Source organism: Aspergillus costaricaensis, assembly GCF_003184835.1.
Source record: "Aspergillus costaricaensis CBS 115574 unplaced genomic scaffold BO79scaffold_38, whole genome shotgun sequence".
In the NCBI taxonomy this organism is placed as follows: Eukaryota; Fungi; Ascomycota; class Eurotiomycetes; order Eurotiales; family Aspergillaceae; genus Aspergillus; species Aspergillus costaricensis.
Genome location: NW_020291838.1, coordinates 147,639 through 174,923, shown reverse-complemented (window position 1 = coordinate 174,923; position 27,285 = coordinate 147,639). Strand labels below are relative to the sequence as shown.

At 51.1% G+C, this 27,285-nt stretch overlaps 8 protein-coding genes and 1 non-coding gene across 9 annotated transcripts; 3 read left to right on the top strand and 6 right to left on the bottom strand.

Moving 5' to 3' along the window:
- Window positions 1–1,322: 1,322 nt before the first annotated feature.
- Window positions 1,323–3,217, bottom strand: BO79DRAFT_211229 (fructose-bisphosphate aldolase FBA1). The gene is made up of 4 exons (XM_025682983.1): window positions 2,777–3,217; window positions 2,591–2,701; window positions 2,212–2,514; window positions 1,323–2,158 (listed from the first exon to the last, which is right to left on the bottom strand). The coding sequence occupies exons 1-4, from the start codon at window positions 2,882–2,884 to the stop codon at window positions 1,598–1,600; spliced, it is 1,083 nt and encodes a 360-aa protein (XP_025535500.1). The 5' UTR covers window positions 2,885–3,217; the 3' UTR covers window positions 1,323–1,597.
- Window positions 3,218–4,225: 1,008 nt separating this feature from the next.
- On the bottom strand, window positions 4,226–6,305 carry BO79DRAFT_211228 (Ran exchange factor Prp20/Pim1). Its single transcript, XM_025682982.1, has 3 exons — window positions 5,877–6,305; window positions 5,244–5,746; window positions 4,226–5,187 (listed from the first exon to the last, which is right to left on the bottom strand). The coding sequence occupies exons 1-3, from the start codon at window positions 6,094–6,096 to the stop codon at window positions 4,327–4,329; spliced, it is 1,584 nt and encodes a 527-aa protein (XP_025535499.1). The 5' UTR covers window positions 6,097–6,305; the 3' UTR covers window positions 4,226–4,326.
- Window positions 6,306–6,692: 387 nt separating this feature from the next.
- BO79DRAFT_180623 (bifunctional saccharopine dehydrogenase/ubiquitin carboxyl-terminal hydrolase) lies at window positions 6,693–11,688 on the bottom strand. Its single transcript, XM_025680096.1, has 10 exons — window positions 11,548–11,688; window positions 11,409–11,489; window positions 11,255–11,271; window positions 10,952–11,192; window positions 10,696–10,898; window positions 10,549–10,645; window positions 10,350–10,497; window positions 10,017–10,286; window positions 9,182–9,273; window positions 6,693–8,745 (listed from the first exon to the last, which is right to left on the bottom strand). Exons 1-10 carry the CDS (start codon window positions 11,606–11,608, stop codon window positions 6,863–6,865), a joined length of 3,093 nt encoding a protein of 1,030 aa, XP_025535498.1. The 5' UTR covers window positions 11,609–11,688; the 3' UTR covers window positions 6,693–6,862.
- Window positions 11,689–12,066: 378 nt separating this feature from the next.
- On the bottom strand, window positions 12,067–12,692 carry BO79DRAFT_221460 (uncharacterized protein; the record flags this gene model as incomplete). The annotated part of the gene is made up of 2 exons (XM_025683519.1): window positions 12,067–12,554; window positions 12,653–12,692. 2 exons carry the CDS (start codon window positions 12,690–12,692, stop codon window positions 12,067–12,069), a joined length of 528 nt encoding a protein of 175 aa, XP_025535497.1.
- A 316-nt stretch (window positions 12,693–13,008) lies between these two features.
- Window positions 13,009–14,886, bottom strand: BO79DRAFT_51989 (uncharacterized protein). Its single transcript, XM_025689366.1, has one exon. The coding sequence runs from the start codon at window positions 14,606–14,608 to the stop codon at window positions 13,346–13,348; it is 1,263 nt and encodes a 420-aa protein (XP_025535496.1). The 5' UTR covers window positions 14,609–14,886; the 3' UTR covers window positions 13,009–13,345.
- Window positions 14,887–15,638: 752 nt separating this feature from the next.
- Window positions 15,639–18,804, top strand: BO79DRAFT_51985 (putative RNAPII degradation factor Def1). The gene is made up of 2 exons (XM_025689365.1): window positions 15,639–16,099; window positions 16,177–18,804. The coding sequence occupies exons 1-2, from the start codon at window positions 15,799–15,801 to the stop codon at window positions 18,591–18,593; spliced, it is 2,718 nt and encodes a 905-aa protein (XP_025535495.1). The 5' UTR covers window positions 15,639–15,798; the 3' UTR covers window positions 18,594–18,804.
- A 3,942-nt stretch (window positions 18,805–22,746) lies between these two features.
- On the top strand, window positions 22,747–22,831 carry BO79DRAFT_t234. Its single transcript has one exon. It is a non-coding gene; the product is annotated as a tRNA-His (tRNA).
- A 519-nt stretch (window positions 22,832–23,350) lies between these two features.
- BO79DRAFT_240334 (uncharacterized protein) lies at window positions 23,351–24,766 on the bottom strand. Its single transcript, XM_025685016.1, has 2 exons — window positions 24,534–24,766; window positions 23,351–24,476 (listed from the first exon to the last, which is right to left on the bottom strand). Exons 1-2 carry the CDS (start codon window positions 24,597–24,599, stop codon window positions 23,376–23,378), a joined length of 1,167 nt encoding a protein of 388 aa, XP_025535494.1. The 5' UTR covers window positions 24,600–24,766; the 3' UTR covers window positions 23,351–23,375.
- Window positions 24,767–25,177: 411 nt separating this feature from the next.
- BO79DRAFT_274619 (RTA1 domain-containing protein) lies at window positions 25,178–26,076 on the top strand (the record flags this gene model as incomplete). Its single annotated transcript, XM_025687618.1, has 2 exons — window positions 25,178–25,349; window positions 25,418–26,076. The coding sequence occupies 2 exons, from the start codon at window positions 25,178–25,180 to the stop codon at window positions 26,074–26,076; spliced, it is 831 nt and encodes a 276-aa protein (XP_025535493.1).
- Window positions 26,077–27,285: the final 1,209 nt, after the last annotated feature.

The following is a 27,285-nucleotide window of genomic DNA, read 5'->3' as shown; positions in this document are numbered from 1 at the left end:
TTACTTACGTACCGGAGGTACGTATCAGGCCCGATTGACAGGCAGGCTCGGTCGGAAATGCATTAATTAACTAAGTAGTGATACGCTGTCTGTGGTGTCATTGGTCCTCGCATGACCGGGGACAGCCGATCTAGAATGTAGGAAGCTTGATTTCCCCTGCCTGATTGCAGATGTATTTCAACTATTTTCCCCCTCCCCCTTCTACTATATCCTTCAGGCCCTCCATGCTCGTTCCTCTGCCGCACGGGTTTTCAGGGTCACTCGGTGACCGTGCCAGCAGTGCTCGCCTCAAAAACAGACTTTCCCAGCAAGTTCAGTGACAAAAAAGCAAAAACCACAATAGCCCTGATCCACTCGGGTGATTTGGTTGGTTCATGCCCCATCCTCGACCGGCTTGCTATTTTGGTGGGCCAATCCCGGTCAGTCATTGCCAGCCAGTCTGGAACAATTTCTGATCATCTTCGGACTAGCGCTGCCTTTCTGAGACACATTCTTGGCACTTACACCCAGTGGAGTCTGGTATTTCGGGGCGTCCGTTGGCTTGATTGGCCGCAATACATGGCAATGCTGTCCGGGTACCTTACCTGACCATACTTACCAGTGTGGCTGACCAGCAACTCTGTGGCTCTGGGTCAGATGGAGAATCAGAAGAAAGCACTTCTTTCCATTCCATCAAGTGAAAGAAAACGGGCCCTGTTAGCGAATCTCCGTCTCATTGGGCACTGTAGAAGAGAATGACGGCACCTCATGATACTCATGTACCGGCTGATGTGGCTATCTGATCCCTCGGATTATGTAACCCCTTTTCGCACCACGCATACTTTGTACTCTACTTGGTGCACGGCTATTTCACTACTATTGCCAATAGTAGTGAGGATCCGTCTTACACAGTCAGAAAAGGGGGGAAGAGAAGCTTGAAGTTCATGAAAATTGGGAGCACCAGAACCACTCAATCGATCAGGTTTCAGGGTCCGACACTATGATCCCATGAGCTAGGGATTCTATTAGCCGCGCACAGATGATGGTGGCAACGGGAAAGGAATTGATTGCATTGGTGCAAGATACAGTAGAGACAAGCAGAGCTGATATAGACGGAATAGCCTTCCTCTCACTGGTCGACTTCGATGGTGATCATGGGTCCAAGCTGACAGCATCACACCCGAGTATTCTATTTATACATACAGAGCGGGAAAGGGCTCATGTTTGCGTGAGTTGATGTCCTGAGACAAACTCCATCACCTACGGCTGATTGGAGCGAACACGGGTCCATGAAGTCATCGCTCGGTTACGCTGCCGAAGTGATCACAACGCGCGCATTAAACTTCATACAGCAGACATTACTTTATTTCGTCTTCAGACTACTTACGGAGTACTACATACATCATCATCAGCATCATCACCGCTCTCAGAACTCCGTATCAATCAACAACATCAAGCATCCCCACAGAGGCAGCCAATGGGGCCCCATATCATGGCTCCAGGTTACGGTCAAACAAACAACATATTTTTGCCGTTCTTAAATTGTCATTTTATGTACTGGTATCTGGTTTCGTCATATTCCGAAGGCACATCACATCAGGTAAACGTCAAGACCTTTTTACAGCTGGCCAGCAGTGTTGAAGTCCTCCAGAGCAACCTGGACACGCTTGGACATGGTCTTCTCACCCTCACGAACCCAGACGCGGGGGTCGAAGAACTTCTTGTTGGGCTTGTCCTCACCGTCGGGGTTACCGACAGCGGTCAGGAGGTAGTCCTTCTTGTTGAGCATGTAGTCACGGATACCGGACATGTAGGCGAACTGCATGTCGGTGTCAAGGTTGACCTTGACAACACCGTAGCTGATAGCCTCCTTGTACTCCTCCTTGGAAGAGCCGGAGCCACCGTGGAAGACAAAGAAGACGGGCTTGTCAGAGGAGGAGTTGGTCTTCTCCTTGACGTAGGCCTGGTGCTTCTGGAGGAGCTCGGGGTGGAGACGGACGTTGCCGGGCTTGTAGACACCGTGCACATTACCGAAACCAGCGGCAATGGAGAAGTAGGGGCTGATGGGAGCAAGGGCGTTGTGGATGGCAAGGATGTCCTCGGGCTGAGTGTACAGGGAGTTGTTGTCAACATCCTCGTTGTTGACACCATCCTCCTCACCACCGGTGATACCGATTTCCTAAATAGAGTCAGTCGACGATCTTATCTAGTAGCAATGACAGTAAGACATACCATCTCGAGCCACTGCTTCATGGGGGCAGCACGCTTGAGGTAAGCGGCGGTGGTCTGGATGTTGTAGTCGACGGGCTCCTCAGACAGGTCAATCATGTGGCTGGAGAAGAGGGGCTCGCCGTGGAGCTTGAAGTACTCCTCATCCGCGTCGAGGAGACCATCGAGCCAGGGAAGGAGCTTCTTGGCGCAGTGGTCGGTGTGGAGGACGACGGGGACGCCATAGGTGGGAGCAATGCTGCGGATGTAGTGGGCAGCGGCGATACCACCGGCAATGGAGGCCTTCTGGCCATCGTTGCTGACACCCTATCATGAACAGTCAGTGGCTGTTTCGGGCTTCAAAGGAGCACCTATAGGTCAGGAAGAATGTTCCCAAACGTACCTTGCCAGCGAAGTAGGCAGCACCACCCTGGGAGACCTGGAGGACGATGGGGCACTTCTGGTCGCGAGCAGCCTCAAGGCAAGAGACGACGGTGGAGGAGGAAGTCACGTTCTAAAGTGATGGGGGCCGCTGTTAGTCACTGGAGTCTGGTTTTGCGGGTTGGAATTGAGGGGTGGTGAGACCTACAATGGCGGGGATAGCAAAGCCCTTCTCCTTAGCGTAGTTGAAGAGACGGAGAACGTCATCACCAACGATGACACCGGACTTGCGGGAGAGCTGTTCAAGGACACCCATTGTGATAGTTTGTAGATGAGGACTAAAGGAGGTAAACTGATGAGTAATTGATAGATTGATGAATGGAGAGAAGAGAAGAGGACAACAGGAGGAGGAGCGAGACAGAGGGACCAAATAAATTCTGTGGCAGAGGACTAAAAGCTTTACCGAGCGACGAATACGGAGCTGGACATTTAAATGACGAGCACGGGCAAGGAGGGGCAACGCAGGACCAGGAGGGGGGGGGGAGAACTTGGGACATGGAGGGGCCAACGGTACTCGAAGGACTCACCGGGTGGTGGGGAATGATGTGTTCAGTATGATTTCAGTGACCGGTTGGGGTTCCACGGGAGAGAGCTGTTCGTGGTGATGCTATTGAAAGATTATGATTGCAGATCAAGAAGGGGGTAAAGAAGAGAATTGGAGGGAAGAGGGGAAGAAATTTCCAACTTCTATCCGGGATCTTGTAGAGATCTTTTTTAAAGTCTTCAACACCGGACAAATCTAGTCCGAGGCTATGATGATGCTTCCATCTTGTTCCCTTTCCTGCCTGCTATGGTGGGGTTCATTCGGAAGCCCGCAATGACGCTGCTGGCTGCCTCAGGCTGCATAATTCTCCCGGAAATCCCCGCGCCCATCACATGACATCATGCAGGCTGCCTTGCCTTCGGTCCGACTTTCTATCGTCCAGGAATCAAGCAGCAGGTTGGCTAACAGTAGTAATTGCTGCTGGTCTGCTACAAAGGTGGATACAGTACTCCGCCTTACACCTACATAGCAGGTACGTAGTTTCTCAGGGTCTGTATACAGCAGCATATACAGGGCGAGAGGGTACATCATCATGTTGCTGTGATCAATGGTCAACCGGTTGCACTGGACAACCATTTCGGCTACTGGCCCCTTTTGGGTTCCTGCCTGCGAAAACATTGACCCAGTTCTCTCCGTATTTCTTTCGTGCTTCATCCAGCACCGGAGAATTCAGCGGGAATTTTCCTCCGTTCTCGTTGCAGGATGTTCCAACCACTTCGTTGCTTTTCTGCCGGTCACGGCCTAGACTGTCCTTCCCCGGTCCAGCTGATCTGAAAATAAGATAAAGAGGGGGTGCTCTTCCGCCGATATGTGGAGCCTTGGGTAACCCCGGGTTGGGGATATCCTCGTCCTTGTAGTATTCCGGGCCTAAAACCGGATAACCACCGGCGAAACGTTCAACCTGCATGGTCCGGATGACTGGCTGGCTAGTCAGGATTGTTCGAGACCCGAGGGAAACTAACCCCAACGGCATCGAAGCAGTTAGTTCATATCTGTAGTGTTGTGTTTACGCATATAGTCAGTATCCACTTCCTACTAGGAGCGCAATCCCCAAAAATTCCTCGTGATTGGAGTGTAACTACTGTCACATAATAATACATAGAGCTCAATTCAAATGGGTAACAGAACTATTGCAAAAGTCGCATCAAGAAATATCAAGCATCGGTTCCGTTCACTTGCGGCGAGTAGGCTCCAACGAGCATACTGAACTGTCCTCCTCCTGCGGCACCAACCAGCTTCTTTCCGTTGACGTGCTTGTTTTGGAGGAGGGTTGGCCGTTCAACCTCATCCACATCGCGGTGGCCGGCTTGACGCTGTACGTTGAAACCCCAGCTGTACGCCTGGCCGTCTTTGGTGATAGCAAAGGAGTGGTCACTGGAGGCCGTCGCGAAGACAACCTCTTCCTTGATGTCGGTGAGGGGAGTTGGCACCGTCAGGATACGGGGCCGTCCATGCTCATCGTGCACAAGCTCCTCCTCCGGCATGTCCGCCAGCGGGATACCAAGAGCCTTGTTATCCACGCGTCCCCATGAAAGGCACTTTCCGTCTTCGGTGACAGCCACACTGTGGTCCTTTCCACCACAGATGGAGACGATCTTGCTGTGCTTGCGGAAAGACTTGACTTCCGTCGGGTAGAGCACAACGGCATCGCTTTCTCCAGCGCTCATCGGAACGGCCGTCTGCCCGAAGTTGTTAGAACCCCAAGCGTGCACGCGACCGTTCTTGCGGACAGCGAAGGAGTGGTAAGAACCAGTTCCGATGCTCACGACATCCGACGGAAGCGCGCACTGTCCCGGGATGAGACTCTCGAGCTTGCCGTGCAGACGTCCAGAAATTCTCCGACCAAGCTGGTTCTGCTCCTCACAACCCCAGGTCAAAACAGCGCCCTTCGCTGTCAGCGCCAGGACGTGCTGTGCGCCAGACGCAAGCTGTGTCACTTTCTCAAGACCGGGAACCAAGACTGGCTGTCTTTGAATCTTCGTCTCGGGAGAGAAACCGATCACACCGTTGCTTCCCTGTTCCAAGTTAGATCAAAAATAATAATAATTCAAAAATAAGCGTGGCAACTCACTCTGAATGTACCCCAACCATAGACACGACCCTCCTGAGTGAGAGCGAAAGTGGCACTATCCGTCGCGGTAATCTGCGTGAAAACAGTACCTTCAGGGAAGAGAGCAGAGTCCACAGCCGTGGGAGTCGCCTCCTTCATGTTGAGGTCAACCTCATCATCATCAGAGTCCGAGTCCGACTCCTCCTTAGCCTCATCGCCATTCACGCCATCACCGTTCTCCTCCACCTTGCGCTCCTCCTTTGTATCTCTACCCAGCGTACCCTCATCATTGACACCCCAAGTAAGGATCTTGTTATCGTGCGTAAGAGCAGCCGAGTGCACACCACCGATAGCCAACTGCACGACACCGACCGAATCCGCGGGCAGCTTCGGGTTCAGGACCGGACCAGGAATTTCAGACTTTTTCGTCGCATCACCAAGACCCAATTCTCCGTAGCAATTCGTTCCAAAGACATATACATCGAGGCGCTGAGTAGGTGCGTGGTTGATGACGGCCAGAGCTTCTACCGGAACGAAACAAATACCCGTTAGCCCAACATTCCGCGGAGCAACATCATCGAACGCGCCACAAAAACAAACCCCAAAACAAAGCAGAACACTAATTTCGCAACGCAATTGATCGATTGAACTCACCCTTCTGCTTCTTGGTCACGCGCGCCGGCGCCGCTGGTGCAGCCCCTGACGTTGTCGTCTCTTCCACAGAGTCTGCAGCCTTACGCTTCCTCGAAGAAGCCTGGGGTTTTGCGCTCGCGCTGGTGTTGGCGGTCTTCTTCACCTTGTCGGCAGCAGCAGTCTTCGAGGCAGTCTCGGTTTTGGCCTTAGAGGCGCTAGATGCTGCGCGTTTAGGAGGCATTGTGTGATGGTGTGTTTTGTATTTCGCCTCTTTTTTGTTATGGAAGACGGTAAGGTGAGATGTAGTATGTGATGTCTACACCCGAATTGGTAGAGGAATTGGTAAGTAGGCAGAACAAATCGACAGAGTATGAGAGAAAAGGGAAAGAAAAGGAAATAAAAAATTTGCGATAAGGGTTGCGGAAACTAGGTCGGTGAGATTATGCGGTGTTGGAGAAATTCAATAGTAGTAACACACCAGAATAAACAATAATAAATATTGAAATGATGGCAGGGATATTCGGAACCTGGAACAGAAAAGTGTTGTGCGCTCCAATCAGGGAGTGTTGTTGGGACGGGAGGCGGTCCCGGGGGCTCCCTGCACTGACTAAGGCGGTGATGAGGTGATCTTGGGTTCCCTGTTTTTCAAGGGGCGCACTGCATTAGCGGTCGTGCCCGTCGTATGACAGTCAGGGGACGCGGGAATGTGAGTGTTACTGGATAGTAGTAGAATGGAGATATCCGTGATGTGAGCTGTGTTTTTACTATCTCGAAAAATAAGAAATAGGAACCTCGTGCATGTGTCTAATACTGTGTACTGTCTAATATGGTTTTGATGTTCCTTCTGCATAACTGTCATTCCTGAGCCGCTGCGCGACAAGGCTCCTTACATGGGTCGGTGAAATGGGCTTGTATATACCCCCGAGATACTCGTCTATTTATCCAGTATGCGTTTATTCTTTTTTTCCCTCGTATATGCATAAAATAGAAGTAAAATTGAAGACCGCTTACGCGCCAGGCGTGGGCTTCTCAATCTCATAGAACAAGAGGTAGACCTCGCGCTGCATCCCCAAAACATCGGATGTTTTGCATTCTTTGACTTTCTCGTCCGAGACACGCCACCATCGGTCGTTCTTGTTACGGCGTCGACGGAGCCGACTGCTGGATCCGGCCGATGCTTCAACTGAAGTTGCTGGCGTACTGCGATCGCTGGTGAACGACGCTCGCGAAAATGACTTGCTCCAGCGTCCACCCTCAGTGGAAGATGAGCTGTGCGGGTCTGACACAGGCGATAGGTTTTGCTTGGATGTTGACGACTTCGAGCGAGTGCTCTGGAAAGACACCCGTGGGCTCGGTGTCGGTCGAGGCGTCGGCGACGGGGGTGGTTGCAGTTGAGAGGGACGGGTCGGTGACCCTGTCGATATCGAGATGCTTAGAGGTGCCGGCTCGCTCTCTGAAGACTTGCGAGCCTTTAGCTGAGGGCTAGGCGCCTCAGATGGGTTTTCGCTAGTTGCCCGACTCTGAGCGTACGAACTGAATACATCTGGCGTTGAGAAGGGTGGATAAAGGATATTGCGTCGGAATGACTCGTAATGTCCGCTATGGTGGCTGCCTTTATGACAGACAATTGCCAACAGCTTGTACCATTCTCGGCTCAAGATACCACCCAAAGGCAACCGCTCCGGAAAAGATACTTTGGCTGCGTTCTTGGTAGAGCTGCTGTGATCAAAGATCGATCGCGAAAGATGAATGGCAATGATTTTGGGGAAGGCCGTTATCCGCATATGCCTCGCAATTTTTCGTTTGGGGGCGAGATCAGAAGCTGGCAAGATTACACCCTCTAAAGGACCTTCTGGGTTTGTGGCGAGGGCCGTCTGAATTTGCTGGATCTCTGCCTCAAGCCTGGCCCGGTCATCTTTGGCGCGGGTCCGGTGCAATTCCTGGGCCTTGACCTCAAGAGCATGCTGCAATCGACATTTGTCGCACTTGAAATCCTCGATATATTCAGTTTTGAGTAAACCGTCAAAGCAGGCGCTAAGCGTGGTAGAGCTCTTTTGAGGCACTTGCAAGGTCAAATTTACAAAGGAAGTCTGGTTAGGCTTGTATTGATAGTGGCAAAACAGGCACTCGATCTGGGACTCGAGCTTTCCTTCGAAAGGGAAGCCGTACTCGTGGTCGATTTCTTTGAGTTTGTTGTCGATAATGGCGGGCAACCCGTTCTCAGATCCGTCATCAATCCGCACCTCAACCTCTGCAGGGCTGTTGGGAGAAGTCTCATTGCCTGGTTCTACAGACTCCGGGCCTGGCGACAACTCCGGTATGGTCTTCGCTCGTGATCGTGCTTTAACGCCGGCGTGGTACTCATCGCAAAGCCTTTCTGCGACAATTTGCAAGAACTCCTGCGCATCCTGCTGACTGCGACTGATCCGCGTCCGATAGGCGTACTCAAGAGACTGGATGAAGGGTCGCGCAGATATGGTTTTCTTGTAGATTGGGCGTTCGTTTAGTCGGTCGAGCATCTCCTTGAGAGCTCTGGTGATGCTACCCTGTTGCAGTTCCCTTATCCTGTCCGGCTTCGCATCCCGAGGCATATCATCCGGTGGGGGAAGTTCGTTGTATATATCAGAACCGTCTAGTTCACGCCTATGAAGCTCTCGGATCAGGTAGACACGCAGATCACCAAGCCCTGCAAGAGCCTGCAGCACCGAGTTGATGAAGCAGTCATTGGCGGGGTTGGATAATCCAACAATATTCTTCTTGCGGGAATTATCGTGTGACTCGTCTCCATCGATAGTGTAGTTGGGGCCGAAGACATAGAATAGAGCAATAGCCGCAAGAGATGCTCCCGCCGCATAAGCGGCGACAGTGCTTGATTTTTCCTGCATCACCCCTTATACGTGTCGGGTTGTGTAGCTGAGGAGAGCAGGACTGGGGGACGGAGAGAAGCGGTCGTCGACGTCAATGCTATGGTTGATCCATCGAAAGATGTGCCATGAAGCTGGGTAGTTCAAACAGACACGGAACTCCGGTGCCAAGAAGACGAGCCAAGCCGAGATTTTCCCTCCTACACTTGTATCCTCTCACATATACGCAGCCTTCAGGGGTCCATGGGATCAGATGGAGGTTTTATCAGTTGTTCGATGGCTATAAGCGGGATAACCGTCAGCAGCAGTTCCCCCATAGAACCGAGGGTGTGGAGAGGGCATGGGGTAATTTCAGGTAGACAGGAGGGGGGCCGCCAATGACAGCGTTCTCACCAGAATAGAGTAATGAGGCGGCTGGTATCCCACTCCAGTGCATGCCAAACACGAGAATACTTGACGAACCTATTCGACGCGGTAGCCGCAACGGAAGACTTCTCGTTGGATAGGCGGTAGCAGGGCTGCTTCTCTGTTTTCCTTGGTATTCTCGGATGTTTCTCAGCGCCGAGCGCCCGCTATGCTCAGCGCACCGACGGGAGACTTCGGCGTTTCCCACAGCGGTTCATGATCCCCACATTACTTTATTGGTAATTCACTATGATTCAACTATTCCGAAGATCTGAGGATCAACCAAGAGATCGCAGTGGTAGTTTGAGACGTCTGCAAAGCTATATTTTTAGGTAATAGGGGATGGTTGCAAGCTTGGAAGGGCTCACTCCTGTCGATAGAGCACGCAAATCCCTTGCTGCCTCCTGTAATAGCATGGCGAGGCTCAGTGTAACGAAGCAATCGGATAATCAAGCTAACAACCACTGCGGATACATGGCAGGTTAGGATTAAGAGCACGAAGTCCGAACGAACTCCACGAGAAACAATAATGATGAGCGGGGGTGCCCGGTGTGATCGGGGTGAGAAGGAGGAGAGGGGCACTCGAATGTTCTATTTGCCTGAGCCTCCGCCTCAGCCCGAGTCACAAAACAAAGGAAACTACCACGCGAACACACTAGCACTTGTACACTTCGTGGGAGCCTACCCCATAACGCATGATATTACTTTAACAACACTTTTTGTTGCCTCTATTCTAGTCAATAGTCTCATATCATAACATGCTAACATCCATAAACCATCGAGATTTCCAGGAAAGCATCGTATCAATCGGTACCCATAATACACGCAAGAATTCTTCTTTTCAGAAGCCAGCCTGATTTTGAAGAAGTGCATCATTTAAGCCCGTAGGGACTCGGGCAACGTAGCAACCTTTTCATTGAAAAGATCCTCAGCCTGCTTCCAGACGCGGGCGTTTTGCCGGTCCTTCAGCTGGAGCAAGCTAGGGAGCAAGGCCTGGCTGAACATCTCCGAACTCTCACGAGGCAGAAGAGACGGAAGGTGATCGATGCTGATCACACTCAGGCCAGCAACCTGGCTTCCGCCTGCCAAGGTGACGGGAACAGTAGGCTTGTCAAAGGTAGTAGTGATAGAATACACAGGGAGAGGGTTGTGGGGGTTGGTACTATTGATAAGAAGTTATACAATGGTCAGCGGAATTCCCGAGGTCAGGAAATGGGAGCCTTACGTATCAGCGCTCACATCGCAGATGACCGACAAGCGGCGGTTCGGCGATGTAAGAGTCTCTGGAGTGACGAAGGGAGGGATCTGTGCGCTGAGGTAAATGCAGTTGACGAGAATATCGACATCCTCGACGATTTCCCGGAAGGGACCGCCTGCAATAAGTGTTAGTGCACGAAAACAACAAAAGGCTAAAGACAACTGACCCTTCTTGGTTTCCTCGATATCCCACCGAACAATGTCGGAGTCTGGAATACCCACGTCCTTGGCGAGCTGTACAGCACCACTACCACAACGGCCGAGCTGTGACATTGTCAGAAGAGTTGTTAGATTAGACAAGACGAATAACTCACAGCGCCAATGACAAGAATCTTGGGAGAGCGGCCAGACTGCTTCTTACCCTCCTCAAGGGACTTCTTGACCGACTCGATCAGGGCATCCTGGTTGATGTACGGAACCTCACCAGGCAAAGGCTCGCCCTCAGGGTGCGTCAACTGCCAAGCCCAGTTCTTAACAGCCAAAGCGGAACCGGCATAACCGGCGGACCAACCGAAAGCTAAGGCATAAGATCAGCTGCTGTAATGATACATATTCATGCATAGTTCTTACCAGCGACTCTCCGACCGACATCATCGGTGAGGAATTCAAGATCCAAGAGAGTACCACCTCCCCGAGGCCAGCGGCTGAGGACCTGCTCCCAGCCACCCTGCTGCTTGTAGCAGTGTGCAAAGGAGATGTGAACGTGCTCCAGGGGGAAATCATCCTCAGGGAGCTCCTTGAGACCCAGAACGTAGGCATCCTTGGGGGCATCCTTCACCCAAGAACCTTCCTCCACCAGCGGCGCGCCAATCTGTAAGATAGGAAGGTGAGATTCCGTACGAACAAAAGGGTGACGTGCTTCTACACGCATACCTTGGCAAAATCTTCGTCTAGAAAGAGATAATGATGTTAGACAGGTTCACAAAACCGAGTGTAGAGATGGCAAGCATTAAAGGATACAGCTGCTAACCAGCCGTACCCCTTAAACGTCATTGAAATTGTGGATTAAGAAAGGTGTCCCTCTTACCATCAAAAATCCGCTGGGTGGAGCGCTCGACAGTCACTTCATATCCAGCATCCATAAGAGCCTTGCAGGTAGTCGGTGTCACTGCACCATATTAGCATACTAGAGCAATATGCAATTGGCTTTGAGGTCCAATGCTCACAGGCAGACCGAGCCTCGGCGGGCTTAGTTTCGGCACGCAGCCAGATCTTGTTGGAGGACATGTTTGTGAGATGGCAATTGGGTGTTATCTGCGTAAAGTTGGTGTTCAGGATCAGAATTTTAAAGTTCTTCGACGAGAAATTAATGCTATCGCTGCTGGACCTATGACACAGACTTGCCCCTCTGGTGATAGCGGGGAAGAAGAGTGGTTGTTCCGTCCCGGAATGTGACTCAGCGTGCACTGTCATCGCCGATTTCGGCGATTTGAGATACTGCAATTACGAGAGGTCAGCCCTAGAATATGCCTCGAATAGAAGTGCCAGAGATGGCTACCATAGGGTTGTTCTCAATGGCATAGAAAACAATTTAGCTTATCATGCTAATCAAGTTCATATTCTGCTATTCGAAGCAATTGATACTCTCATACACAAGAGGTGTCCTAATTCCGGTCTGTTTTCCGACAAGTGCCATGTTGATGAATGTCCACTCCTAACGTCATTGAGACAAACAATCGGAGGCTTCAAGGAGCAACCTTAGTGCGACTGCGTGTTCGACTACTGATACCATCCGTCGGGGGCTCTCTTTTGACAGATTCCTTTGCAGTTTTGGATCGCCCACTCTTCTTGTCCCCATTTGTAGTTTGGCCTTTCTTAGTGTGCTTCGCAGTCGTAGGAAATGGCGGTGCGGTCTCCGGCCCATTTTTCTCTGCATCATTCCTCTTCTTCTTCTTGGTTGCAGGCTCCGTTGCATCATCAGCGCCAGTTTTGCCCGCTTCCACTGTCGCGGGTGTCCCCTCGTGCTCCCGCTTCTCACCCACATTCGACTCAGTAACAGACTCCTTGGGAGCTGTATCTACAGATGTGGGAACCTGCGAGCGGGGTTCCGTCTCATCGGTAGATTTCGCGTCATCAACGGTCTTGGTGTCTGGAGTAGGCTTGTTCTCCTCAGCGGGCTCAGTCGCGGAGGATAGTTTCGCTGGAAGATTGGCGCCATTTGTTGGCTCTTGTTCTTCTGAATTGTCAGTACATGACGTCTGGAGCATGAAGGAGAGCCGGACGAGGAGAAACCACAAGGCGAGAAGTATATAGAACCGGACCTTGACATACCTGATGATGTGTTGGAGTGATTACTAGGTTGGAAAACCATAACTGCCCGCAGTTGCTGGATAAAGCGGGAAATGGTGAAGTTTCGTCAAAGGTGCCTTCGTCTTGTCTGCAAAACTTGTGGTCGCGAATGGTATGCGACTAGTATTCCAATCAATGAATGAAGAAGTAGCCGAAGATCATCTGCTCAGACGAAGCGGTTGTTGAGAGAAGGTCCGAGAAGAAGACGAGGTGAGGTTGCGCCGTGACGTTTACTAAGGCACGATCAGGGGCGCTAGCCCGATTCACGCGGAACTCAATCTCGGCAGTCCCCTCTTGCAGTCCAGATCGAGAAATGTACAGAACCACTAAGAATTGCACCGATGCTCAGCCCGAGGGGAAGAGATAAGCCCTAGCTGCACCGGGGTTGTTGTTAGAGGTAAGCACGCCAAGAAGAGGAGAAAGCATCCCTTAGCGGCAGGAGTGGAGTCCGATGCGGAGTATTAATGCCGGGAGGAGTTGGTGTTTTGGTGTGACTGTCGCAATGACAATGCTGCTGGCTGGCTGGAAGCGAAACATGGCTGACGAATCTCATCCCCTCGATCTGCGCGCTTCCGTTAGGATCCGTGACGCAAATTAGCCCGGTCAAAGAGCTGCATTGCATGAAGACTTTTCGTAAATTATTCCACAAACGCTGTAGAAGAACGGTTACATCAATCAGGTCCACGCCATGTCTACTCGGAGTAGTCGAGAAAGCAAAGCCTTTTCATCTGCGGATGCTTCATGTTCGACCTTCGCTTTATCCGTGTCTGACACGTGCTGCAGGATACCTGCCAGCCATGTGGCATCTCCCCGCTTCCCCTGGTCCATCAAAAGACGGAGTGCGACCGAGCCACTGCGCACAAATACCTCTCGTAGGCCCACCGGCCATGTCTGCAACGTGGGCATATCCTTATTATACACATACCGAAGAAAGGGCTTCGGGTCGGGTACTGTGGGGTGGTAGAGAGCCACTGAGGCAGTGACAAAGTCCGTACACACGGTAGCAATCACCCTGGCGTATTCTTCATAGACAGATGCAGACACCACGTTATTATCATTCGGTACTTCCCGACTGACCTGCTGGAACAGGTATTTACCAGCGTGTCGAAGAAGGTTTTTCGTGTCACGTCTGTTATGCAGATCCTCCATGGAGAAATACATATCTCCCACCTGCACGTAGTACCGCATAGCGGAGGACAAGCCACCTCCATATTGATTCTCAGCGGCAAGAAAATCTGTCAGAAGGTTTCTAGCGACACGCTCGGCGAGGCTTCGGCTGATATGGCCATTGAAGGCCCGAAGATCGGCATTGGCCAGCATTTCCAACCAGGTCAAAACAGTATCTTGCATGCCCTCCGCAACCATGAACTTCACCAAGGTGGCAGACGTTTGTCGATGATCAAATATCTTTAACCGATCTCGCCAACCTGATGCAAGCCACCAGTTCACAACTTTGGTCGCTGCTTTGGAATCTTTCATGGCCCTGACAAAATCATCGCCGGTACCTCTCGCAAGCATTAACTGGTACTGCAAGCATTGGAGAAGGTCGCCTTTAGTGACATGTCCTGCCGCTGCCAGTTCGTCGAATACCACCATGGGCTCTGTCAACATTCTTCGTTGTTTCGCATCGCGCATGCCTGACGCATTACTGGAGATGGGAGAGGCCGAGGGGGCTACCCGGAAAAGTGGGTTGTCCAAGATGTTGTGGAGAAGTCTATCAGTCGCATGAGCAGACGAATGGGAATTTTCTGGTGGATGCTCGGCAGAAGCTCCATTACGGTCGGATGTAGAAGGGTTGTTGGTCGGATATTCACGATCGAGCTGGCGACGGAAGGAGGATGTGATGGCATTGAGGAGTTGCTCGGACTGACGAGGGGTGCGGGGAAGCGGAAGATGCAATTTAGACCAAGGATATCTGACGGCCGGGGAGGCCCTCATAGTGGAAGAATTATCACAAATGCAGCGCCTGTCGCAAAAAGCAGCTAGATAATGATAAATGAAGGCTGTCGACACTGGCTGGACCCCTTCTGCTGGGGACAAGTCCCGGGCTGCGCCTTATCCAGCAAGTCACGAGCGATATTGGCCCAAAACGACGGGCGGTGAGCAAGGGCTGCCAGTGCCACCTCACCACGCGATCAAGCCTGGCTGTGAATTGGAAGGGAGCTGAAGATGATCTATCCCTCAATTGAGTTGACTGGTCGCCCAGTCGGAATTTGAACAGATGTAGGATAAATACAGTGTGGCAGGTGCCGGTCCACCACGAATCTGAAGGAACACATGCCTGGCTTAACTGATTTTCCACATTACCATCGTCATAATATTAGCAGTAAGTAGTGATGACGAAATCATCGACAGAGCGAACCCAAAGACTCGGAACGCCCATCAGGCGAGGTGGTACGAGGTAAGTAACAAACCGATTGGTAGAGAGAGAGCAGTTCTACCCCAATAATGAGCAAAAAAAAGCAACTTCATTTCTCATCTACTACAATCGCATCAGTAGCACTGTACGTAGCTAAGCAATTAAGTCAGTTAGCAAATCAGTACTACGACGTACTACTCCGTAGTTATCCCAGTGATTGGGGTGGTAAATTGGAACGCGGTAAGGTAAAGCAGGTAACACTGCCCAGGACCGCATGCTCGCTAAAAACGGGGCGCGGGCAACCAACGCGACCGACCGAAAGTCGCCTTCTCTTCCCCTTCCGTCCCATCCACACCTCGAACCCCATCCATTCAATGAACTCGATCTGCTGCTAAGTAGTAGTCTTTCCCTACTAAACTTTCTGCACCTCCTCCCCCTTCACCTCTAATTATTATTTCCTTTTTATCTTTTCTTGTGTCTTTTGCATCCTTTTTTTATCTCTCGACTCTTTCGGTCTCTTTCTTCTCCTCTTTCCTCCCTCCCAAACCCAAAATCCTGGCGGTCCTTGTGTGCCCTTAGTGGTTCTGGTGCTGACCTCTCTCGTGAGGCTGCATCTCATCATTGCTACCGTACTAAGTTACGACCTTTTTACCCGCTTTTTCTTCCCACTAGCCGCACCTTGATTTCCTCCCTTCGTCCACGTTGGGTCCTCTCCGATTCCTTCATCTTACTTCTCCATACGGGAGAACCATAAATACCAACAACAGATATGTCTGAAGTTCAAACAAGGCCTTCTGCCTCTCGTGGCAGGGTATCTACCCGTGGTGGCCGTGGCGGCTATAGCTCCAGAGGTGGTCGTGGTGGTAGCAGATCCACAAAGGCAGACAACTCAGACGGCGCACCCACCGCATATGAAGACGAGGGAGAGCTTGGTCAGATGAAGAAGAAATACTCGGACACTCTGCCCATGCTGAAGGAGCTGTTCTCTGATTGGACTGATGAGGATCTGGTCTTCGCTCTGGAGGATGCAAACGGTGACCTTGAGGAGGCAATTGATCGCATTAGTGAAGGTATGGTTTTCATACTGCTACTTGGAATAGCTCGGGGTTTCTGGGTTTTACTGACGCTACTGCTTCTATTCCCACAGGCAATGTCGCTCAATGGGGCGAGGTAAAGAAGAAGACTACGGACCGCAGCCGCCCTAAGACCAAGGAGGTACAGAGCACTCCCGTCGAGACAGTCGCCCCCTCGGTTCGAGGTCGTGGCCGTGGTGGCTTTGAAGGTCGTGGTCGCGCCCGTGGTGACCGTGGTCGTGGAGGTCGTGGTGGTCGGGCCGGTGCTCATACCAATGGAACTCGCACGGAGAAGCCAGCTGTCGCCACTTCGGTCGAGGAGACCACAGCTACGCCTGCGGCTGCTCCTGAGCCTGTCGCGGCTACCAAGCCCGAAAAGACCGTCGATGCCGAGCCTGCTGCTGCAGAAAACGTTGACGATGGCGCCAAGGAGGCACCCAAGAGCAGTGTGATCCCGGAGGGCACAAAGAAGGGTTGGGCTAGCTTGTTTGCCAAACCGGCGCCGCCTCCTCCTCAGAAGAAACCTGCCGCTCCTGCTCCTGCTCCTGCTCCTGCACCCGCTCCCGCCCCTGCTACCACCGCTGCCCCTGCCCCCGAGAAGCCTGCTGCTGCGCCTGTAACGGAGCAGAAGCCAGTTGAAACCGCCCCGGCTCCTGCCCCAGCCCCGGCTCCTGCCCAGGCTCCTGTTCCCGTCCCGGTCCCCATCCCCGTTCCTGTCCCTGCCGAAAAAGCACCCGAACCAGCTATTCCTCAACCTCAACCGGCCGCAGAAGAAGCTCCTGCCGCTACTCCATCTTCCGCTGATGTCCCCGCTCCGAAGGATGATTTGACGAAGAACAACCTTGCCCAGATCCCCGATGTCTCTCCTCCTGCTCCCACGGCTACCGCAGCTAGCACCGTGGGCAGTGCCCTTGACTCTACCCATCTTGCAGCGGCTGCCACTCCCACGCGCGCTGCTCCTGGAACTTACCCTTCGAGTGCCTTCAAGCAGAGCACCCGCACCCCTGGCACTCAACGTCGTGTGATGGAACAACAGGAAGCTGTGGTCATGCCAGGAAACCATGCTGTGGATCGTGCTGCGGTCCAGTTTGGCAGCATGGGATTGAACGGCGATGCCGCCGATGTTGACATTGATGAGAACAGAGAAGAAGCTGAGACCCGTGCTCAGCCCCCTCAGCACTCCCCTGTTGCTCCTCGTGCCTCGTTGCCTCCTTCCACACAGGCTCAGGTGCCCACTGAAACCCCTGCAGTCTCTCGCCCGGCTCCGGGACTTCCTCCCGTGCCCCAGGTCTCTGCCGCTGAAAACTCCTTCACTGACTTCGCCCGCTACACCGACGCTCATAAGCCCTACGACCCCTTCACCCAGCAGGTCACGCAGCCTCAACCTCAGATCCAGGAGCCCTTTGCCAACCAAGCTCCTGTGCAGCCTACCGTCACGACCGGGAGCGAGTATTCTCCCTTCTATGCCGTCGACCAACGTCTTCCCTACAACTACTACGGCACGTACGGTCAGTCTCAGGATGCCACGGTCGCTGCCCAGAGAGCAGGATTTGGTGTTTCTGGCGCCGAAGTGCAACCGCATGTTCCTACCACTCAGCCTCCTAGCCGCTACGGCCATGTTGAAGCTCCTAACAGTGGCCACACCACTCCTAACCCCACCCTTCCTGGCGCTACTCAGACCCCTACGGCTCAGCACATGCCTGGCCAGGGCGCTCACAGCTACGGCTACGGATACCCGTACTACTCCAACCCTCACTATGCTTCGTACATTGGCCAGATGAACCAGTACGGCAGGAACCGCCCGATGTACGATGATGCCCGGAGATACGATGACCACTACCTTCCTCACAGCACTCAATATGGTTACGGCAGCCAATATGGCCCGTACGGAAAGGCTGGAATGTATGGCCAGCCTCACGCCTTCTCCTATGACCACTCCTCGTCGCCCGCTACAGCGGCCACCTTCAACCAGGCCATTCCCGGTCGTGACTCGGTCTACGGCCGCACTGGATCCGCCCAGCCATCCGAGACTCAGCAGTCGGCAGCCGCCGGCTCCAATGCCTTCGCAACCGGCATGTCGGACGTCTTCGGTCGCACTCAAGGCGGCTTCGGACAGAACCAGCCGATCACCCAGCAGCCTCCGGTGACCACGGAGGAGACGAAGAGCTTCGATACTCCGAAGGCTGCGGGACCCAGCCCTTCTCTTGCCCAGGCTAACCGTCCCGGCTCCGCGACCAACAGCGCCGCTGGTCAGCCTCAGGCCCAAACCGGCCTTCCCCCGCTGCAGGGTCAGCAGGGCCAGCAGGGATTCGGTGGCTACCCTCACCTGAACCCTCAGTATGGCGGATTGGGTGCCCTGGGCGGCCACCAGGCTGCAGCCAGCCAGACCCACCACCAGCCCACTGGATACGGTAACTACGGCGGCGCAGGGTTTGCCAATTACTATGGTAACTCTGGACGCGGCGGCTGGGGAGGCAATTACGGTCACTAAAGGATTATGGCGTTGCATCTTTTCCGGGTGATGGGATTCCTATTGGCTCGTTTCTTTTTCTCTTTTACCTCGGGCGCGGCAAGCCCTGGATTGAAAACCTATCTCCTCTTATATTCACTTGTTAACACTTTTTCCCCTCTATGTCACTCTCAAGTGTGTAATCTTTACTCTCAATGAGAGCTTGGCTGGTTTTACATCTTTGGTTGATCTTTTCTGCAGGGTTGCGCTCATGATGTATTGAATGGAAAAAAACGTTATCGCTTTGTTTTTATTCTTACTTATGTTGCTTGTTCACGGTTTACGACATTTGCCAGTGTCTTCCTATTATATTCAGATGATTTTTTTTTTTCTACGCCACCTTTATCTCCTTTGCTCTCCGGCTTTTGCCCCTTCTCGATTCGGTGTCTGATGAAAACCTTTCCATGGTCTCTCTTGCTCTCATCTACCTTGCATACTTTCCGCTTCCTGTACTACTTCTTTGGGTTCGGTTGGGACATCGTTCATGCAAATTGGCTGGATTAGGACAAGGGATGGGGGTTAAAGAATGCAAAGAATTGACTGGGACGGCGTTGGACCTTGCTTTTTCTTCCGGTGTACAAAAAGTAACTCACTATAGAGACGGTGACGAGGGAAAAGACACAATGGAGTAGCGTGTGCGTTCCGAGCCTGAATCCGGGTCTTTCCCGACACCGTAACCACGACCGTAGCTGTTGACTTGGCTTGTGCTGGGGCAGATGTAGTCTTCAGCTGACAAGTCCGATTCTTGACGGTGATTCCTTCGGATCTTGCCTACATAGCAACAACCCATTCTCACACTGGCTAGTGAAGTAGTACGCGCCTACATGATATATAAGGAGGGCCTCGATGGCCTGGTACTGCAAAGGTATCTAATGGTTTTTCTCCATCGACTTTATTAACTTACACATGTCATACGAATGTTAAATTTCACTGCTACTATTAAATTAGATGTGCTGGGAGAAAGGTCAATTGTATTCATGCCCAGTAGGAAGAGGATGAAAGGATTATAAAGTGAATCTAGTTCATATCTCTTTCCTTCACCGTCTATGCTGAGTGTTGATGGGAAAATATCTCTGAAATCAAACCAAATGGATACCACCTATATTGAAGCTGCTATGGCAAACCTGCTAATATACTCGATCATGTAGTAGTCACTTGTAGATGAACTGCTGACTGGGAAGTCGGTTAGTACAGTAGTAGGTCTAGAACTCTAGCAATGCCCTAAAGGTGCAGTAACTAGGCGTACGCACACACATACATACAAGGTGGCTCTCATTCTATTGCCTAATTCGATCATGTCCATTGAAGTCCGGTAAGTTCCTTCATCGCAGTCTACTATCGGGTTGCCCGGGTGTCAACTGGTATTATTCCCGGGAGTTGCCTCGTTGCACATATCCAGTGCCACGGAATCTCCCACTCGCATGCTAGTACACAAGCTGAACATGCCGCTTTCCCTACTGCCCAAGTGGCTATATATTGAATGCCCCTTCCATTTAATCTCCCACCAACTCAACTGTACACTAGGCGTAGGCCGTGACAGCAGCACCACTTCCCCTGGAGGAAGACCTTCACCCCATTCCCTTCACTTCACTTCCAACACTTTACCCCCATCACTATTGCCTGTTCCCTTGTCCCCATTCACTTCCTGCCTCTCGCTTCCCTTGGACTCGCACTTTCTCCATTCCTCCTCCGCCTTCCCTCCTTTATAATCCCTCTCCTCCCTCCTCCCAGATCCCAGCTCTCTTCTTTCCTCAACCTCGCCTACTCATCGCCCTTTACCCACCCATCTGTCTACGCCCATCTTTTCTTAGGCGGCTACGCCCATATGCGACACTGCCCATACGCAACAAAGCCCATACGCAGCACCGCCTAAGGCTGCCCACTGTAAATCCCCTTACCTGGCTTTCAGCCATCGTCCAGAGACACCCTGTTGGAGACTTCCTCCAGTCAGGTAAGTTTGAAATCTGTTTTCAAAGCTACTCGTCTCTGAACCTGCTCGATGATGATTCCTTTCCAGGGTTTTGCGTGCCTGGTCTTCTGAGAGCAGGTTACTTTTCTTCTTCTATAACCCCTCTGCTTGTCAAACCCTTTCTTTCTCACCCACGCGGTGCCTGTTCTGAGCCAAAGTTTGTTGCCAATCGGGCTCTGCTGAGCAGCAGTCGGGGGCCTATTCTTAGGTCTTCGGAGCTTTCTAAGCTTGAGAGACGTTCAGTTAGAGCTATCGTGGGGTTCACATCTACTTCTCGGAGTCTTGAGGAGGTTCAATATCTTCCGCCTCTATGACGGTGATCACCTGAGAGGCTTCTTCCCGGAACATTGGGCCACTTGTGGCTATCTCAACTCTCCACTCCAGGGAGTTTTTGTGAACCGCAAGATTTTCGGCGATGATGAAGATACATCCACGCTAGATGCGCACGGGTTATTACATGCCACTGTTCGGGTCAGCCTAGATTCGTCTCAGGTTGTACTTTCCCCGTCAGTTACCACGCCTCGGATGATGATATTAATAGGGCACCCGGTTGGGGTCCTTCTGAGGGGCAATCACATTCCCTGATTTCCCTTAACTTGTTACCCTTTTGCTTCTTATTTGGACATTATCTTGCCTTTCCCAGTCTTCCATTTCCTGAATCTTCCCATTTTACCTGCACATGGAGAGGCAATGCTGCTATCAGTCTAGGTCCCAATGATTCGATGGAAGAAAATGTGGGGGCTAGGAACAAGGGTGGGCGCAGCTGAAAACACACAACAAATACACTCGTGTGACCTTCATTGGTCCTATTCAAAGCACTGAATGGGCCATGCTCATGAACAAGGTAGTACTCCCATCATTGGTGTGCTTACTCGGTTGTTTCTAACGTCCGGCTTTCGTTACCTAGGTCTTGTCGAAAATTCCAATTAAAGCCGATCGAAGATTGTCGATGAGTTAAGTGTTCTAATTGGCGTTATGGATGCAATTGGAAGATGGCGAAAAGTACGCTATGTTGGACTTGTTGTTTGGTCACTTTTGTTCAGTTCCTTGGTGTCTGCGAGATCAAATTCTGGGATCTCTTCTACTGGGCTATTGTTGCGCCATTGCATTCGTGATTTCCTTCTTGTACCTAAATCTGAGTCATCTTGGGTGTGCCGGGCTACTTCTCCTTTCCAATACCAATCTTCTACCAGGAACAAAGCATACCCGCAGGCCTTATAATGGGGCATTGGCACCTTCCTAGAATGACCGAATGCTCTTAACAATGCACCAAGCTCATCTTTGTACACAAAATAAATAGAGAAAACAGCAGAGGCAAGTTCTTTGTCCACATATCCTAGGCCTCCTCCCGATGGTTACCAAATACATCCACAATAATATATATAGAGCCACTGGACGATGCTGCTGCTAGCTACGAACAACGGGATGGTCTAGGCCCTTTCAAATGAGCGTATACGTCTACTACTAGATTGCCGACCTAGGTGAGATAATCCCGTTCCTCATGGGCACGCTCCGGCTACATAGCCAACAGATCGGAACCTTTCATAACAACATCACCGCTAACATCAGCATATGGTCATAGAAGCTATTTTTCTTCTCGCGGCATTATACGCTCTGCGTAGCTTCGCATGAGGTATCATGATACTACCCCATGAGTATCAGTCAGTTCTACGTTTCCTCGCTGACTGCTCGGGGTAGCTCGGTTGGCCAAAGGGGTTGCCGAGAGGACATTGGCTATGGTTAGTTGGAGACTTGTGTGAATTGTTGTTGGCCCGACAGCACATCTAGGCTCCTGGTCGTTTCAATTTTGCTTTGAAGGGACACTGGGGGAGTGAGCTTCGAATCGCACCGGTACTAGATACTGTCAAACTAGCTATACTACTACTATTGCCCGTAGCTGCAAGCAAACACACTCAAAGATATATACATCGATCCAGCACGTCAAACCAAGGCACGCGCTCCCTGGTAACAAAAGGTGAAAAAGAATACAAGCAATTGACTAGAGGGGATCCATCAGAGGCCAAAGTCCCAAAACTACACTGTAAAATTCCATCGTAGACAATCTATCCACTCATCCTACATTTACCACTTCCCAGCGGCACACAGCGGTATCAAGGTGATAAAGTCTTATTAATCAAACTAAGCAGCAACCTTCAAACAAATCAAGGTGCTGTAGTGTAGTGGTCATCATGAAACGTTGTGGTTTTCCCGCAGCGCCGTTTCGACCTGGGTTCGATTCCCAGCAGCGCCAAAAATTGGCGTGTGTGCTTGATTTGACTTGACTTTTTTGTTTTAACCATCTTTGGATGGAATCTTTTAATATTTCAAATTAATTAATTTTATTGCTTTTTAAAATTTTTATTCTCCTGGGGAAATGACAACTGAATAAATAGTAAAATTACATGACTCTGATGAACATCCTGCTTCCCTTGTTCGTAGAATGTCTGCTGGCGAGAGAAGTCTCTTCATCGTCGATCCGGCGGTTGCCATGAGGTTATAGGGGCTCGGCAATTTTATGTTTAATATCTGGGATTGTGCAAGGGAAATCTCAACGTAGCATAAAATAAATTGTTTCGGATCTCTCTCCCAAGGTGCTCGAGGTCGCCAGATAGATGTAGAAATGAGGCAGAGAATATTACAGTCTTGAAGAGAAAGAATATCACGCCCGAGTCACAAGGGTAGAGTGGATGGTATGAGGATCGCTTTCATAAAAAGCCTTCAAAGCTTCTTGAGGCCGCGCGGAGGCTCCCCAATGAATGAATTATTGTATGCTTGATTCCCCAGTCATAGGGGAATTACGACATTCCACCTAATCGACCAGGTTCACTCAAGCTCCGGTTCGGCCACTCCAACCACTCAGCCCAGCTCGGGCCTAGATGCCTGCTGATAGACTCAATAAGGAAGCGGCCACCATCGCCAAACAACCACAAATGCCGATGCCAGTGTAGAATAACGGCGTAATGAGCTAGAATCACCAGAGCTTCGGGCCGCTGCATTGCCAAGTGCTCGGCATATTCAGGGCTGACTATGACAGGCCAGCCCGTAACACCCCCGATATTTTTCAGCGAGGCCTTGAGAGCTGCATTCATAGACATTTGCAGCGCCTGTATAGCTCCCCGATAGGTGGAAGTGATGGCGTCGCCCAGTTTAGCCCCTTCAACGAGCCTTAACAGTCCTGCGCACTCGGGTCCAAGTTTCGTATCCCATTCGAACAAGATTGCTCCGTCTTGAAGCGGTTTCCTGAGGATTGACTCTCGTAGTGATTGCCATGTAGTTGAAGATATCACGACGCGAATACCAATTTGGAGTTTGAGACAACGCACGAATCGCTCTATAAATGTATCGAAACTCGTCTCTTCGCGGTGAACCAAGACGTCACACAGAGTGTGCATGCCGAGAATGCAGGAGAAAAGAAATAGCGGGACATTGCTCTCCTGGTTCACCTCGAGTCTCCTTTGATTGTAAATCTCCAATGCATGCGTTTGTAGATGGGCTGCATGGCGCCGATACCACTCTCCGTTTTCTGGACGCACTATGCTCAAGTGTAAAGCACTCATTGCAAGCATTTGATTGATGAGATAGGGCGTTGAGACAACCATTCGCATCACTTCCGGAGCACCAAGCCAAGCGGTCTCCCCTTCGCTGAGACTGCTGAGGGTATAGTTCACCAAGTTGAAGAACAACTCAGCGTGAAGCATATTGACGGGGGGACTGTCAGAAAGAGAAGATGGATGTGCAGGCAACCGCAAGGGTATATCATTCGTCACCAGGCCAGCAGGTGACGGAGTTGATGACTTGCTTGACCGCGACTGGGCCGCCCGTATGAACGGATCCGCGTATTCGCAGGAGCGTTCCGAAGACCGACAGTTGGAGCATATCGGTTGTTTCTCGTCGCACTGCACATTGTCAGAGGTTAATGCTACATGTGTACCCGACAATCCCATCAAACTTACTTTTATGTGGCGCCGCTTACATTCTAAGCAGCCATTGCGCGACTTCTTATGTGTCCTACGCGGCATCCTTACGATAATTTGATCGATTACTGAGAGCGCATCTTCCGGTGCACATGCGCCTAATGTGGCGATGGTGGTGAGTAGTATTGTTCCTGCCTGGCGTGCCTCGTGGTCAAGGATCTCCGCCCATGGCTCCAAATTTAGCGATAAGCTTAAAGTGTGCCCGAACAACAGTCACAACGGGCCCGTAAGGTTGCTATTTTCAGAGTATGGGATGCAGCAGAGATTGGGACGTTGAAAGAGGCAAAAGCAAGCAAAGCCAGCATTGTGAGGTTCACAAATCCGCGTATGCACAGACCACCTCGACTGCCACTAAACCATATCGGGTAGTATCGCCAGGCACGGATCGAGTCCGATGCCTTCGAGAAGGGCTGAGTTCTATACGCGTATTCAGATTCTGCGATTCTATCAAGAAAAGATTGTCCTTTTTCTGCGGTACAGCCACGTGCAAAATGGCGTCTAAGAGACATATAAGACCAAGATGCATGCTGGGTTCAAAGTCCCATATCGCAACAATCTCACCTCCATAGCTGGATAACTCGATAGAAGTCCCCGAGCGAAAAGACCAACTACAACCATCCATCATGGCCAAGCTAGAACCCTATGTGCCAGGCTACTACCTGTGGAGCTACATGCCCTCCATTGCGGCAGCGGCTATCTTTCTCGTCCTCTTTCTGGGGGCCACCGGAATCCACTTCTTCAAGCTATTCCGATCCCGAGCTTGGTTCAACATCCCCTTAGCCATTGGCGGCATCTGTATGTGTTCCTTGATACGATATATACACCCCGCAAAAGAAAGCCTTATCAACTAATACAGAGCACAGTTGAGTTCATCGGATTCCTCGCAAGAATAATCTCGCACTTCCATACAGCGGAGCTCGGGCCTTACTCTATGCAGAGCGTGCTTATCCTCCTCGCTCCTGTTCTCTTCGCCGCATCTGTGTACATGACGCTAGGTCGGATCATTCGGAGCGTCGACGCAGAGCAATACTCTATAATCCGGCTTCGCTGGTTGACGAGGGTCTTCGTCACGAGCGATATTCTTGCCTTCCTCATTCAAGGCAACGGAGCGGGCTTGCAGGCGGTGGAGTCCATGCAGACCTTATCCAAAGTTATTGTTATCGTTGGCCTTATCTTCCAAGTGGGAATGTTCGTTTTCTTCATCATTGTCTCGGTTGTATTCCACAAGCGTATGCAAAAGCGTCCGACATCCGGAGCACAGTCCCCGTGGAAGTATCACATGCATACGCTCTTCGCGGTCAGTGGTCTCATTCTGGTTCGGTCAATCTATCGCGTTGTTGAGTATGTGATGGGGTATGACGGCTACCTCTTGACGCATGAGTGGCCACTCTATGTCTTCGACTGTGTGTTGATGTGGCTTGTTATGGTCATTTGGGCTGCGAGGTATCCTGGTGATATCCAGACAGGGAAGCCTGAGATGGAGCTCCTTGCGACACGGAGCGATGATTATACGACTGTATGAGTTTTACTTACTTTGTACATAGATAGTTATGTGTTTCCAATTTTTTTTCTATTATTGGGTACAAGCCAGTCATACATTGTGAGTTGTAGACCGTAACAAAAACGCTCGAAATGATCGTGTGCACCTGCATTATCCTCAGCAGAAGTACTAATTCACCAACCGAGCATACTTTGCAAGACCTCATAGCTGAAAGACGCATGAGGAACATGAATAGAAGAAACTTCTTGAAGAGCACCGACAGGTGGCCAGTGGATCCAATGTGTAAAACCTATCATACACACAAAAGGAAAAATAAACGAAGCTGACAGATGACTGCCCCAGCTACGGATAACCAACCCACAAGCCAGAAAAGAGAGAACATCTTCCCACCCACAGAGCCATCGTGATCCCGTCTGAAGGTTCTCGACCCCTGCATTGACCAAAGAGTATTTGGAAGCAGCAATTACTGTATATAGAACAGTCTACATCTCCCCACAAGAGCCCCATAGATCCTCAACTTGGTACTAGCAAAGCACATCCACTGATTTCCATTCAGCTCTTCGTTGCTAACTGCTTACTGAATAGTCTAATGGACGGAAGTTACGATCTGCATTCCTGACATCCAGTCTTAACCGGTTGGTAGTGACTATCAGACGTCCAAGACCGCTTAGTTGTACCGAATTCACCCAAATATTGGGTGCCTCGGGGTTTATCCTATTTCTATTATCCCACACGGCAAAGTAATAATCATTGGATTATGTGTATGTCTGGCTGACAGACAACATCGAGTGACTTCCTGGCATCAACGATCGCCATGACAGGCCCTGTGCAGAATTGACATCGACTGACGTCTCTCAAAACGTGGTAGCTTTCAACGAATCAAGATCCAAATAACAACAAGGTTGGATGCATGGCCTGTGCAGGAACCCAGGTTCTTCTGTTCTCAGTAGTGCTGACGACGATGACGATGGATCAGGACCCGCTGGCCAGGGCCAGGGGTGTTCATCGCATCCCAAATGTTGGGTTTCTCTGATAGAGGTAATTTCAATAAGGTTTGATGGTCAGACAATGACTGATTCATGAAGCGAGTGGCGTAACGGACCGAAGGCTGATCCGAGGTAGACAGCCCGAGACTATTGAATCTAGTATTGCCCGTTGGAGATCAAAACGGGGAGAAACCCTAGTCAGCGATAATGCGGGCTCAAATTACCAAGGGTTATTAAACAAATT

What these genes read in the sequence shown, in the direction of transcription:
- BO79DRAFT_211229 (XM_025682983.1), bottom strand. Translation starts at nt 2,884, where the DNA reads ATGGGTGTCCTTGAACAGCTCTCCCGCAAGTCCGGTGTCATCGTTGGT. An exon ending in CTGCCTACTTCGCTGGCAAG is followed by an intron (nt 2,515 to 2,590) that starts GTACGTTTGGGA and finishes TGTTCATGATAG; the next exon opens with GGTGTCAGCAACGATGGCCA. An exon ending in TGAAGCAGTGGCTCGAGATG is followed by an intron (nt 2,159 to 2,211) that starts GTATGTCTTACT and finishes GACTCTATTTAG; the next exon opens with GAAATCGGTATCACCGGTGG.
- BO79DRAFT_211228 (XM_025682982.1), bottom strand. Translation starts at nt 6,096, where the DNA reads ATGCCTCCTAAACGCGCAGCATCTAGCGCCTCTAAGGCCAAAACCGAG. An exon ending in CGTGACCAAGAAGCAGAAGG is followed by an intron (nt 5,747 to 5,876) that starts GTGAGTTCAATC and finishes TCGTTCCGGTAG; the next exon opens with AAGCTCTGGCCGTCATCAAC. An exon ending in ATGGTTGGGGTACATTCAGA is followed by an intron (nt 5,188 to 5,243) that starts GTGAGTTGCCAC and finishes AACTTGGAACAG; the next exon opens with GGAAGCAACGGTGTGATCGG.
- BO79DRAFT_180623 (XM_025680096.1), bottom strand. Translation starts at nt 11,608, where the DNA reads ATGTCCTCCAACAAGATCTGGCTGCGTGCCGAAACTAAGCCCGCCGAG. An exon ending in TATCGAGGAAACCAAGAAGG is followed by an intron (nt 10,498 to 10,548) that starts GTCAGTTGTCTT and finishes CACTTATTGCAG; the next exon opens with GCGGTCCCTTCCGGGAAATC. An exon ending in GCGGCTACCGCGTCGAATAG is followed by an intron (nt 8,746 to 9,181) that starts GTTCGTCAAGTA and finishes GACACGTATAAG; the next exon opens with GGGTGATGCAGGAAAAATCA.
- BO79DRAFT_51989 (XM_025689366.1), bottom strand. Translation starts at nt 14,608, where the DNA reads ATGAGGGCCTCCCCGGCCGTCAGATATCCTTGGTCTAAATTGCATCTT.
- BO79DRAFT_51985 (XM_025689365.1), top strand. Translation starts at nt 15,799, where the DNA reads ATGTCTGAAGTTCAAACAAGGCCTTCTGCCTCTCGTGGCAGGGTATCT. An exon ending in AATTGATCGCATTAGTGAAG is followed by an intron (nt 16,100 to 16,176) that starts GTATGGTTTTCA and finishes CTATTCCCACAG; the next exon opens with GCAATGTCGCTCAATGGGGC.
- BO79DRAFT_240334 (XM_025685016.1), bottom strand. Translation starts at nt 24,599, where the DNA reads ATGCCGCGTAGGACACATAAGAAGTCGCGCAATGGCTGCTTAGAATGT. An exon ending in GTAAGCGGCGCCACATAAAA is followed by an intron (nt 24,477 to 24,533) that starts GTAAGTTTGATG and finishes GACAATGTGCAG; the next exon opens with TGCGACGAGAAACAACCGAT.